We start from the raw sequence: 14046 nt of genomic DNA on the forward strand, positions 1-14046 counted from the left end.
ATGTTGTGGAGGGAGATCATCAGACTCATAGGGTGTAAAGCTATCCAGCCAGTTACAGACTAGAACATCCCAATACAAGCTGTGTTGTTGTTTCTAATTTACACATAGAGAGAGTTTAGGTACATTGTAATAAAGTGGCCAATGATTGTAATGCCATTTTTCTCATGGGACTTGGCTGGCTCCACAGGTTCTGAAAAGTTTCCTGTGCAAGGACAAATAAAGAGCATTTCTTAATTAAATTGTGTTCTATGATAATTACTATTCTCTTGAGCCTTCTGCAAATTGGAATGGATTTTTGTGTGTTCATTCTCCTTCTCTCTTGACACCCTCTTTTTGTGTTTTCTTTTCATCTCCGTCTCTTTCGTGTTGCAGAACTGTCAGCACAACACAGTGGGGGACAAATGTGAGCGCTGTGCTCCTGGTTATTATGGCGTGGTGCGTGGCCTCCCCGATGACTGCAAACCCTGCGGCTGTCCCCTCACCAATCCCGAAAACAAGTAATAAGCATGCAAAACACTATGCATGCGTTACATGCATACAGTGTCATAAAAAGCAAAAAAAAAGAGCACATGCCCTTATCTCATATAAATAGACGTGCAGTTAAGCAAACATGCACACTCACACATTCACAGGTACATACACACACATTCTGGGACACACATAGTCGCTTCCTACCCACACACATACAGACCAGCATGCTTGTCAAAACCATACAGATACACAGTCAGCCACACACTCATATTCCAACACCCATTTCCAGCACATAAATAAGACCTCAGCAGAACGCACACATTTACATGCAGACATTCCCACGCACACAATCACCTCCATTTCACACAAACATTCAGTATATAGTCAAACACACAGTCACACCCCGAACCTCCCACACTCAGACTCTCTGGTTTCTCTGTAGTTTCAGCCCCACCTGTGTGACGGAGGGTTTCTCTGACTACCGCTGCACCGCCTGCCCAGAGGGGTATGAGGGAAAATACTGCGAACGGTGAGACATGCAGCCTGTGGACTCAACACATTTTGCCAAACTGAAGGGTTAGGGTTAGGGTCTTAGATGACATCTAACACAGGTCATACACACACACACACACACAGAAATGAAGTGAGGCAGAGCTAACAGCTGAATATCATGCTGGTGTTACAGAGGACCAGGGTTCTCATATGAAGACCAGCAAGTTGAGTCCAGATGGGGCTGTTTGACTGCCTTTCATATTTGTATGGTTTAATTCTGAATGCAATAACTTGCTGAAAAGAAATTGAAGAACAACACATTGGCTGGACTGGCCAGCATAATTATACTATAATTATACCTGGCTTATTGATTACCTGAGAGGGCTCATTGAATGTAATATAAAATTGAAGAAGGTCTGACACTAAATGATGGGATACAGGGTGGTAGTAGCCTAGTGGGTAACACACTCGCCTATGAACCAGAAGACCCGGGTTCGAATCCCACTTACTACCATTGTGTCCCTGAGCAAGACACTTAACCCTAAGTTGCTCCAGGGAGACTGTCCCTGTAACTACTGATTGTAAGTCGTTCTGGATAAGGGCGTCTGATAAATGCTGTAAATGTAAATGTAAATGTGATTATTTCTTGACACTTTTCCACATAAGCTCATTCATTCATTCATACAGGCATCAGCAGTGTGTTTCTACGGACACATGTTAATCACATACCAAAGCTAATCATGAATCACACTTCTCCCTGTGCAGGTGTGCTACTGGTTACCACGGTGACCCGCGGGCACCAGGCGGCCACTGTGAGGAGTGTAAGTGTGACCTGGTGGGGGCGCTGGCCCACGCCTGCGATGGCCGCACAGGGCAGTGCAGCTGCCGGCCCGGGGCCACGGGACTGAAGTGTGACCGCTGCATGGAGAGGCATGTGTGTGGGCCTGCTGGGATTGTGTGTACGTAACAATAACTTTCTAACACTTTACACAAAGGAAAATATCATACAAATACACAACTGTTCCAATAAATGTCAAATGAATTGCAAAATAAGCACTTTTTAGAATAGAATGCATTTTCCTAAATGATGTGTACATTTTTTTACATCAAATTTGATCTGTCTAAATACATTTACACCATGGTCTTGCTGATTGTTAGATCCTGATTGGCCGATAGATATTATAAGGTACATTTTGGCAAATTATGTGTTAATCTGTTGGTGCTTCTTAACGTTCATGTTGAGGAAAATCTTTCAAAATACAGTTGATCATGGATGGTTGTATTTTTATGGATTGCAGTTATTCACATGTATAAAAACCTCTCCACTCATGCAATATTTCATTCTTCACTTCCTTTATTTCATTATTATCTAAATGATTATTGCTCATTGCTTGAAGGAATGAACTGTGATTTGGCTGGCATTCAATATTAGAAATATGAACATTAGTATTTTTTTTGGTCATGGTGACACCTTTAGCTCATTGCAGATACACCGCTGAGGTCAAACAAGTTCCCCTGCCTAGGAGGATGGTAACAAAATTTGGGGGCTTATTGGGTGCTGTGGAGGGACGCATGTCTCCTGATGCTGTGTGTGTAAGGACACTGTCTATCAAAATGGTACACACTGTACACACACTCTGTGCATTCACACTGGCACTGTGTGTCTGTGTGTGTGCATTAAAGACCAGTGCTGAAAGTGGGGCTGCCGCATTTCATATTTCAGACCCTGAATGAAATGGAAAGCTCCGGGCCATAGAAAAAAAAAAAAAAATTCACATGCTCTTGATGATTGTCGAAGTCTGTGTGTGTGTGTGTATGTGTTTTTTTTTCTCTCTCTTTTTCTTCTTCCCAATCGCTTGTGGCATGTCGAACACTCATAATGGGCCGCCGAAAGCCGTTTCACACTCTGTGTTAAATTTCACGCTTGAGTTCCTGCTCTCCCCGCCGCCCACCTCGCCCGAACCTCCGCTTGTGTTTAATCTGAAGCGGGCACAGAAGCTCCGGGATTTGGTGCAGCTTGGTTGCTAGATGGAAAATGGCTACTTTCAAGTGTTATTTATCCTCTCAAAGAGGTTTGTTTCTTTTGAAGGAGCACCGGTGGCCTGGGTAATTGCATGAAGGTGTGTGTATGTGCGCGTGCAAGGACCATGTCCTGGACTTAAACACACACTCATGCATGTTCCTCTACTTGGTTGTTGACATAGTTATCACCCTAGTGAAACTGCGTGTGTGTGTGTGTGTGTGTGTGTGTGTATATGTGTGACTGACCCACACATTTATTGCCTGAAGCATGGTTGTGCAGCGAGCCGTTACCACCCTGTCCACCCCTGTTCAATACACACACAAAGCCATGAAAACGCACAAACATGCACCCCTCCAGGCTTTGTTTTCCGACATCCGTGGCAGAGTCAGGAAGTATTTGTTTCATCAATGCGACATCATCCAAGGAGAAAGCATAAAGTTCACGTTACACACACACACACACACATACAGCCTCATTCTTATCTCCATTCCTCCATCCTTACTGTGTGGGTGTGTGTGTGTGCTTGTGTGTTTTTCTTCATCCAGCCTGCGATGACGACTGCAGTGGCCTGCTACTCAGTGACATGGACAGACTCCATCGTCTCGTCAACAGCGTCAACCTCACTGGCCCCCTGCCTCCACCCTACAAAGTGCTGTACCGCTTTGAGAACATGACGGACGAACTCAAGGTACCTCTACAATTATCCGCACCAATCGCTGAAAACTCGCCGATCATCTTTTTTTATATAAATCACAAGCCTGGAAAGCTAGGTGAGAGTTTGTTGGGAGCCACTGAGAAAAGGAGTATCAGTGTTTGTCATGATTTCAAGCAAGATGCAAGATGCGCAGTTGCAACTAGAGAAATGGGGTCCAAACTGAGGCTAAGCACTGCTTTATCATTAGTGTAAGGTCAAAAAAAGAAACTTGATCTTTAATGATGTTTATGCATGTGATGTGCTGATGGGCACGGCTTTAAATCATCCAGAATGAGCTGTCACGGCTAATCCCATTTTAAGATCTGTGGAAAAAAAAAAAACACCATTAAATATAATTTTCTGGGTGGCAGAAATAATTACACGGCAACAAAAAGGCTGGTTAGTTTCTCTTCTTCAAGATACAGATAACTACCGAGCGTTTTACATATATATGTATTTTTTTATCCTGAGATTGCCTTTGACCTCACACTAGCGCATAGCGCTGTGTTTAGCATCCTTTACCCTAACACACAAACGTCCCGTGCAGACAGAAGACAAGACATATACAGTACAGGCCAAAAGTCTGGACACACCTTCTCATTCAATGTGTTTTCTTTATTTTCATGACCATTTACGTTGGTAGATTCTCACTGAAGGCATCAAAATTATGAATGAACACATGTGGAGTTATGTACTTAACAAAAAAAGGTGAAATAACTCAAAACATAGCCGCCCTTTGCTCTGATTACTGCTTTGCACACTCTTGCCATTCTCTCGATGAGCTTCAAGAGGTCGCCACCTGAAATGGTTCTCCAACAGTCTTGAAGGACTGTTTGCCTTCACTCTGCGGTCCAGCTCACCCCAAACCATCTCAATTGGGTTCAGGTCCGGTGACTGTGGAGGTCAGGTCTCCACTTTTTGTTAAGTACATAACTCCACATGTGTTCATTCATAGTTTTGATGCCTTCAGCGAGAATCTACCAATGAAAATGGTCATGAAAAAAATATAAACACATTGAACGAGAAGGTGTACTGAAGGAGTAGGCCTATATACCGGGAAACAAGTAGACTTAAGGTAGACAACATAAAATGGAATAATCAAAAGGTCAAGGGTCAAGGGTCAAGTGTATGGGAGCACCGACCCGGTTGAGGATGGGATGGCACGACTACAGGGGTATTCAGTTTTTTTTTCAGTTCAGTTTTTGGACAAGGCTGTGTTCAGTTTTGTTACATCCAGAATAAGATTAGGGATTAGGGGGAGTAGCTGGATTCTGTTTATCTCAGTAAGTTGGTTTGTGTGTGAACAAATGTGTTTGTGGTTATAGTCGCCACCTGGAGAAGGTGGCCTCAGTTCGACCTGTTTGTTTCGGTGATGGCCGGCTCAAAGGGAGCCGCCGCGTCTTTCCTTCCCATCTGCCTCGCACCCGCCCTCCCCCAGACAATCGCAGCGTCTCAGCAGCGCTGTTTCTGATGTCTTGCGCCGAGAACAAAGCCGGCGGCGGACTCACTGCTTCACACAGACACACACACACCCACGCGTTCAGACACACCCGGTCCCGCTCTCCAAACCGACATTCAAAGGCTCCTCGGCGGCGGCGGCGATAACACGGGGGAGCGGGCGGATAAAAATAAATAGGCGCTCGAGAAGATGGGCCAAGAGATTAGCCACAACAAAGATGCAGATTATTGCTAAAGGGCAGAGTGGCGGTGGGAGGCTGAGAGAGGGGAGATGAAGAGGGGAGTCAGGAGGCGTCCTGGTGCTGGGGGGACGTGGCACGTGGAGGCGGGAGCCGGCGACATGATGCCCTTTGCTGAGAGGCCTTGCGTGGCGCTGTCTATCCGCCAGGCGGCCTGGTGATAGATGAAGCTGGGACTGGGAGTTTAAATGAGGGAGAAGGGCCATACGACTGTGTCCTCGGGCTGTGTGAGAGTGTGTGTGTGTGTGTGTGTGTGTGCGACATTGCCTTTTTTGTATCGTACTTTGTCTCACTTTTCAGAGGAGTTAATTCTCCTTGTTCATTACTAATGACCTCTGACCTCCTTGGTGTCTGCCTCTTTACTGCATACATTAGATGCATTTCATATTCATTTGTTTATTTGATGTTCTCATCCCAAGGTCGGCATCAGCAGACCCAAGAGCCCTGCAGGTCATGTCAGACTTCTTGTAAAAATCTATTAATTCTACTTTTTTCATTTGGCACCTTTTTGATTTATGTCAATTTGAGGTGGGAATTGCACAGAAATCTCATGATTCTGTACAAATAGACAATTTTACCCATATGGAATTGTCAAATGGCACATCAAATATGATGCTTTCTAATGACAAATTGTTAAATACATGACTTATTTCACACTTCACCCTATGCACTTACATTTATAATTACAGTTGTACATTCATACAAATTCGATTTAATTAAGTATCTCTTTATCCATGTGAGGATGGGCACTAGCCACGTGGTGGCTTTGGTTTCCATCATTACTTCAGTCACTAATTTCACGTTCAGTCCCTTGTGAAAGCAGCAGGTTTTGCAGGTCGGTGGTGGCTGGCTGATTGTTGTGTTCATTGACCACCAGACCTCCGCTGACCACTTTACTGACCCCCGATGTTATAAAGTGCCGCCGCAGGTGATCTTGCGGTTCCTGCAGACGCTGTTGTCATTAACACGCTTGGATCTCCTGTCGTCCTGCTGCAGCACATGCTGTCGCCACAGAGGGGGCCAGAGAGGCTTCTGCAGCTCGCTGACAGTAACCTGGGCAGCCTGGTGACGGAGATGGACGAGCTGCTCAGCAGGGTAGGACACGCACTCGCACAAACAAGGAGACGGCGTTCAGAACACACACTGCTCAGGAGGCGGCAGCAGCAGCAGGAGGGTTTTCTGGTTTTTAGATCATTCTGCTGCTACCAGCCTCAAATACACGCACACACACAAACACATACGTTTGTGGAGAAATTACACATCTTTCAAAATACATCTTACATTTGGGGAATAGGTAAGAGCAAAACAAAGAAAGAAAGAAATTCTTTATTTGGCACCAAATGTGACTTGTATTTTGTATTTTTTCATGTGCATAGATGAAATACATTATATTGTTCTTGATTTAATCTCTTCATTTAAATGATTTTAAACCGTTTACCTTATTACCATTATTAAATGGATTTCCGTATTCCGTGAAATATGGTCGATATTTTCATGGGTTCATGGTTGTCAACTTGGTAACTATATAACTTCTGTATTAAGGCAAAATCTAAATATACCCTGAAGTTCTGTAACCAAAAGACAAACCTTTTTAAGGTTTATCTTTTATTATGAAATCACTATCATTTTTTACAACATGCACACACCCTCAAATGCATATGAAGTGTTTACTTAAGATTAAGATGACCTCCTTTACCTAATCCTTAACTGTAATTAATACCTATTTTTCCCCATTTAGCCTTTTCCCCTCCCTGGGACTTCCAGAATGTCCCCAAGCAGCAGGTGTTGTGGGTCACGATTAATGTAGATTGTGTGTAAAGTTACCCACACTCACAGAAATATGTAATTCATTACAAATTCTCGGAAAAGGTTACTTCAGCCTCGGGTGCCTTGAGGGATATTACTCGTCACAGCGTTCCTGTTCCCGGCTCCTCGCATCCAAGAATAAACCGCAGCGTTCGGGGCTCCACCTTCTCCTGCTCCCCCGAGCGACGGCTGCATTAATGGAGCGGGGGAGCGGGTGCTGTGTCATTAGCGGAGGGCGACGAGAGAGTAAAGTCTGCATTGGAGGAACTGCGGCCTGTGTGTTCGAGCCTTGCAGCATCCTTCTCTTTTCGACTGTTACCCCGTTCTGATTACGCTCGTCTCTCCCTCCTTTCATCCACCCCAGCTTCTTTTTCTTTTTCTGAGTCACCCCGTTGTTCTGTTATGCCGTTCTCTGGTAACTCTAAGTACAACGACTCACTATGGGATTTGTTGAGCCGGGTTAATTTGTCACCGTTACCGTTAAATACTAAAATTTCGAGTAGCGACCCCCCGTGCTCTTCACTGCGGTGCATTCACCTGTTGGGTATTCAGAACTGTGCAGGGTGTGTAAGGATTTACACCGTTCCCGCAGGTTTACCACACCAAGGATCGTCTGTATATTCTGTTAAATATTTGTTTTCGGTCTCAGCTTCACGTTCTTTATCGCAAATGTGGCTGCAGTGTCGTCCGAAAAAGTGCGAAGGTCTCACTGTTTCACCCAAAACGAACTTTTGATTAAAATGCGTTTCATTTCCTGGATTAGGGGAACGTGGTATCAGAACAGAGCACCGTTCTGTGTGCCGGTGGGCTTCATGCGGTGGATTTCTGTTACGCAGGCCACGAAAGTGTCGGCAGATGGAGAGCAGACGGGCGCAGACGCCGAACGCATCCACAAGCGAGCTGAAGACCTGGAGCTCTTCGTCAGAAACACACTGCTGGCTGCAGAGGGTACATGCGCACACGCACACTGAACACAGTTGTGATTAAATCTGCTAGTCAACAGGGGAGATCACATTTTCCAGTTCAGCTCAGGTACATGTTTGCGTTTTTCTGAAAGCTACATTTTATTGCAGGTTCATGCAAACACACATAAGTTTTTCAATCAAGACGTCAATCAATACCTCAAATTGTTAGTAGTGTTCGTTTGTAGCTAGGCATCCATGGCCTAGCTACGCGGACATTCTACGTACCGTGAACACTGGGTCACGCAGCCATATGCAACATTCCCTTTGACAGTTGCCGCATTTGCATCGCCCCAAGTTCTCACCTAGACAATGATGGAATATGACATTCAGCATTGTATGTGGTGTAAGCCCTTGGTCTTTCTACTCACGGTCAAGTTACACAAATTGAAATTGTGAATGAAAAATTGGCATAATGTTGCTAATTGTTCTTATATATAATCTGATGAACTGTGGTTTGTCTGGATGGACTACAATGTCCCAGAAATCCCTCATGTGTATGCTTCCGAGTTTATGGGGCTTTGTGAGGGGACGATTGTTTAATAATGACAAAAGATGGACATTTGTGGGTGAAGGAAATGCCATATGGCATTGTGATGGAGACAAAGAGCAAAGGAATTTGAAACTGAATGGAAACTGAATGTAGGATGGTTGACTGACAAGGACAAATACATTTGCTATTCTGTCTACATAATTTTTGTAATGTTTTTTGTCTCTTTGCAAGTTATGTCTGTAAATGGGCAGTAGTGGCTTAGCGGTCAAGGAAGAGGCCCCGTAATCAGAAGGTTGCCGGTTCAAATCCCGATCCGCCAAGGTGCCACTGAGCAAAGCACCGTCCACACACACTGCTCCCCGAACGCCGGTCATGGCTGCCCACTGCTCACTAAGGGTGATGGTTAAAAGCAGAGGACACATTTCATTGTGTCACCGTGTGCTGTGCTGCAATGTTTCACAATATCAATCACTTCATTTTCTTTGCTTTTTTCTTTGCATGTGTTATTTCGTTGTAATCCTCATCTTTGGTGAGGGCGTGCCATCAAACTTCAGGAAGCATTCCCATGTGCATCCATCAAACATCCCCTGCCATATGTCTCCCATCCAACCGGTGCTTCACTCATCTCTGGGTTCCCTCACACATGGATCCACCTATCTCAGCCCACATCTGGCACCATGACCATTCTTCAAGCTACTTCTATCTAATCTATCTAGAATCTAACACAGAACATGACCATAATTATGTTTTTTAGAAAAGTTTAAAATGGGACCAGCCATATGATTGATCTCATGCAACTTCCTCATTCTTGATGGTTTACACCCACTTAAATTTAAAGATCTTCAGTAATTACAGATCATTTTTCTTTCTTGTTTACTTATATAGGATATATCCAGTTTATATCCAGCTTGAAATTAGTGGCCCATATGTAGTGAGTGGGGTGAGCAGTCACCACATCCAGTCTTGAACCCTGGTCTCCAGGCTACCAAACATGGCAGTCATCACAATTCGACTGGTCACAGTAAATGAGATTTGTGGCCAGGTACTGATGCTCAATTCAGCAAAATTTCATCTCACGACTACTCTGCTTGGCAACCGGAGCATGAACCCCCAGCAAGTGGGCCTGGGGCAACGGTGCCTGAAGACATGAAAAGGAAAAAACATCCTGCTCAGACCCCGACTTCCAGCATGCCTCTGGCAGGCCCCGAAAGAGGTAGAGCCTCGAGAGGGGGGGTGGAACAAGGAGGAAAGGAGCTGGGGGGAAAAAATGGGCAAACATAGGCTCTGTGGTTAGTGAAAATGGAGGTGGTACTTGCCGGGGTTTCAGGTGGTGGACCGGCGCTGCCCTGGGCTCTGTGATAAGGCGGTGTTGGGCGGTGACCTTCTGCCTGGCTTTTAACAGGGAGGTTGATTGGGCTAATGAGGGAGGCCGTAATTAATGAGGACAGAGGCAGCTTAATCAACCCCCGAGCTGGCTCGTAACAGGGTGCTCACAGGGGGCGGCGTGCTTGTGTGTGCGATCGTGTGATATTCCTGGTCGCCGTGGCTGAGGCGTGGTTAACACACTTGCCTATGAGCCAGAAGACCCAGGTTCAAATCCCACGTACTACCATTGTGTCCAGGGGGGGACTGTCCCTCGAACTACTGATTGTAAGTCGCTCTGGATAAGGGCGTCTGGTAAATAATGTAAATGTAAATGTAGACAATGCACTCGGTCACTGCAAGCTGGCCAAGGACAGGTCAATTCAGATGACGCTGATAATATTGTGCAAGGTGTAAAAGTTTTTGACCTTCCAATGATATCAAGAAAATTACTGTTTTGATGTGGTTTCTTGTTTTGCTATTTTCAGCTAGCAGTGTTCTGACCTGCCTCATACTGCCAGGGTGATACCAAGTGTAGCAGATTTTTTCAGCAGACCATCATTATTTTTGCATAATTGATAGAATTATCGGAATTCATCTCTATTAAGATGAGTTTTTCAACCAAGCATTTTAATGGTGCTTGTTAAAATGTTTTTTCTTTGTGCCGCTGCTTCAATTTAACTGCGTCACTGGAGAATCATGGGTAATTCATTTGCCAAAACAAACAACATGATTTTTGTGGAAGAGAGATGTTGGTCAAAATGGCTTATGAAACAAAAAGACTGCAGCTCCATACCGACAGATGTCTGCTGCTAAAGCTTTTTTCTGAGCCACCTGAAATAAAGTGATAAAGTGAAGTGATTGTGATACACTGCAGCACAGCACACGGGGCACACATTGAAACGTGTCCTCTGCTTTTAACCATCACCCTTGGTGAGCAGTGGGCAGCCAAAACAGGAGCCCGCGGAGCAGTGTGTGGGGACGGTCCTTCCTTAACCGCTAGGCCACCACTGCCCCCAAATAAGATGCATGATTATTTGTGGTTCTGTCCCCCGCAACTTATATATAAGATATAGCTGCCAACGTCCTGTAGTTCACATTGTAGGTCCATGTCATTCTGGGGAAATACTGCCCCCTTTCTGATGCTGTACAAATCTCTTACTTTTAAATGAACGGTACCCCAATTTTCCCAACTGGAATGATTGAACCTATTCAAGAGAGACTCTTACTGTCTCCATCACTCCATTGCCATTCATCCAGTCAGAATGATTCGGAAACTAGAGTTTTAAACTCTTTCTAAATGAGATCAAATCTGATGATTCAGTCCACCTTAAAGGGTTTAATTGCCTTTGAAATGCAGTGTGCAATTATCTCAAGCAGGGATTTTGAAATAGGTGTGCATTTTGTCTTTGTAATCATATTAAATTGTTTATGTTTGAACTCTTCTGGAATTTGAGGCACGCATCTAATTATGCTTCATTTTAATTTCAATTGCATGATTTATACTTAAATGAGAATCCTCAGAGTAACCCTTTTTTTTTGGAACACGGCTTGATTGAGTTTTGATTTCAAAGACTAAATTAATTTGATTAAAGTATGTTAGCCTGCTAAGCAAAATTTGAATTTCTTTGAATAGACCTGAAAGGACAAAAACTAAGGCAGCAAATGAGAATTTATATTTTTTTTAATCAGGAGGAGGGGCACACATCCTCCTCAGCTGAGTGACTTTGTTCTCCGTGCCTTTGAGCTCCTCTCATCACTGGCTGTAGCTCGGAACTGAAGAGAGACCTGTCTAACAGGTTTAAACATTTTTTAAACATTCCCTGCACGTTGTGAGAATGTTATTTTGGAAATCTGGAGAATCTCCATCCATCCGTCCTAAACTCTGAACACTCCAGGTTAGTGAAGTCAAAGGCACGTGCTCCCCATGTTGGAAATGCTGGGGGTTTTAAATTGAGCATAGCTGCACTCACAAGGTCAGATGGGATCACCTGAAAGGGGATAATTAGAGGAAATCCTTAGATCATTTTAATCAGATGTAAAAAGGGGATTTTCTCTGCTCACTCTCGGGTTTACAAGGAATAAAAATATCTGTAGACTTGTGCAGTCTGACCTACTGGCAATGCAGCTGTATGTTAAGATGCAATCTAATGTGTATGTGTGTGTCCGTGTGTGTGTAGCTCTGAAGGATAAGGCCCACGAGCTGAACTCCACTCTAGGCAGCAGGAATGGAGTTCCAGAAAAGAGTCTTAATGAGATGCACAGAGAGATTGAAGCCATGCTGGCAGACATACGCAAACGGCAGCTCTCCGGCAAGAAGTTCACAGCTGAGGAAGAGCTTGGGTATGCCCCCTTACCTCACCTCACCTCCATTATACCTCCCATACATACAGAATATACATACATTCATGAATATGCTAAACTGCTTTTGCCATTGCCTGAACTTTATTTTCCACTGTTTTTTCCACTTCATTTTACCTTGTGTGGAGTAATTTGTGTGTTTGCCCGCTTGTTTGTGCTTTCACTAAAGCATTTTGTGGTTGAGAAGAGCCCAGCCAAATGAAGAAAGTTTTCCTTTTTCTTATGTAAAATCTTAATGAACTAATTAAAGGTTGCCTGAGGTGGGTGCAAGGAATAACATTCCTTCTAATCAAATTAGCGTAGCAGTGAATTGCAATTTGGGGGCATTCCAAAACCAAAGAGAGCCATCTAGTGGCCAGACGGGATAAATATCACAGACACATGGCATCTTCACATTCAGCACATCAAAATATGAAATATCTTTTCGAAAAATGGTCTCGTGGTGAACAAGGAAGCTCTTGGACACTTTAATTAGACATTTGTCTGTATATTTCTACTTATTTATTATTTATTTGCTGGTATTGGTCACCATTATTACACCATGGAATATCAGAATGTTTAACGTTAACATTTTACTCCTTATCCAGAGCAATAATCAATAAGCAGTTACAGGGACAGTCCCTCTGGAGATACTCAGGGTCTAACGTCTTGCTCAGGGACACGATGACAATAAGCCGAGTTTGAACCTGTGACTTTGTGGTCTTGTGGTTCATAGGCGAGTGTGTTGCCCACTAGGCTACTACCACCCTAGAAAGTTCTTTGGGTTGGATTGCGTGTGTGTTTTGTACACAGTGAAACGGGACTCATGTTCCTGAGGTGTAAACTGTTCAGATTCACAGATTTGCGTTTCTCTTGCTTTCTGTGCCCAGTGCGGCGGAGGCACTGTTCCAGAGAGTGAAGCGTCTGTTTGGGGACCCCCACCAGGCCACGGAAGACCTGAAACAGGAGGTGGCAGAAAAGATGGCAGATCACCAGCGGAAACTCAGCGACACGCAGGACCTGCTGAAAGAGGCACAAGACAAGATCAAGGAGGCTGATGGCCTGTCTAACAATAACCAGCGCAACCTGGACACCCTGGAGGTCAGGGGGGGGGTACACACACAGGCACAGAAACATGTTTAATATGCCATTTTTTCAAATCTGATATATAGCCTAATGAATAAAAATGGTATTAAATATAGTACATTCTTGAGATGTTTTCAAGTTTTCACTTTCTGTATATAAAGTTTGCACACCTGGGGACATCCCCTCGGTAGTTTAGTTTGACTTTTCAGTAATAGCATCTCAAGGGAGTGAATACAGAATAGATCAACCGAAAGATGTTGCGATAAGCTTATATGATATATCTGCATTAAGATCATAAATGAGTTGTTTATCATTTATATACACACAAGTGCACACAGTAGGGAAGAGGAGTACAGCACGAACACACAAACATGGACACTGACAATTGCTGCACAGATCGGGCCCATGGAGAATGTTTGTTTTGCCTGCAGAGGAAGAGGAAGGCCGCCGGGGAGATGAAGAAGGCCACGGAGCAGGTGCTAGACGACGGGGAGCGCATGCTCGCCGAGGCCAACCTGCTCGCGGACAATATCAATCAGGAGAAAGAGGTGGGTCTCCTCCTCAGCACTTTTTATCCTCAGCAGCAGACCCCAAATTGTTAGTAGCAGTGTGGGTCCTGC

The 14046-nt window shown here is 44.4% G+C and overlaps 1 protein-coding gene across 8 annotated transcripts in view; it reads left to right on the top strand.

Moving 5' to 3' along the window:
* The window catches only part of lama2 (laminin, alpha 2), a 123111-nt gene that overhangs the window by 87620 nt on the left and 21445 nt on the right, over positions 1 to 14046 (top strand). For 5 of the 8 annotated variants that reach the window (XM_029002540.1, XM_029002542.1, XM_029002541.1 and 2 more), the window contains 9 exons: positions 373 to 497; positions 914 to 1000; positions 1729 to 1784; positions 3532 to 3674; positions 6374 to 6472; positions 8020 to 8131; positions 12181 to 12343; positions 13231 to 13441; positions 13858 to 13974. In XM_029002540.1, coding sequence (XP_028858373.1) covers positions 373 to 497; positions 914 to 1000; positions 1729 to 1784; positions 3532 to 3674; positions 6374 to 6472; positions 8020 to 8131; positions 12181 to 12343; positions 13231 to 13441; positions 13858 to 13974 — 1113 coding nt within the window. Of the gene's footprint in view, positions 1 to 372; positions 498 to 913; positions 1001 to 1728; positions 1923 to 3531; positions 3675 to 6373; positions 6473 to 8019; positions 8132 to 12180; positions 12344 to 13230; positions 13442 to 13857; positions 13975 to 14046 lie in introns of all 8 variants that reach the window. The other 3 variants (XM_029002539.1, XM_029002543.1, XM_029002545.1) reach the window with 1 other exon arrangement.

Source organism: Denticeps clupeoides, chromosome 14 (genome assembly GCF_900700375.1).
Source record: "Denticeps clupeoides chromosome 14, fDenClu1.1, whole genome shotgun sequence".
NCBI classification, from domain to species: domain Eukaryota; kingdom Metazoa; phylum Chordata; class Actinopteri; order Clupeiformes; family Denticipitidae; genus Denticeps; species Denticeps clupeoides.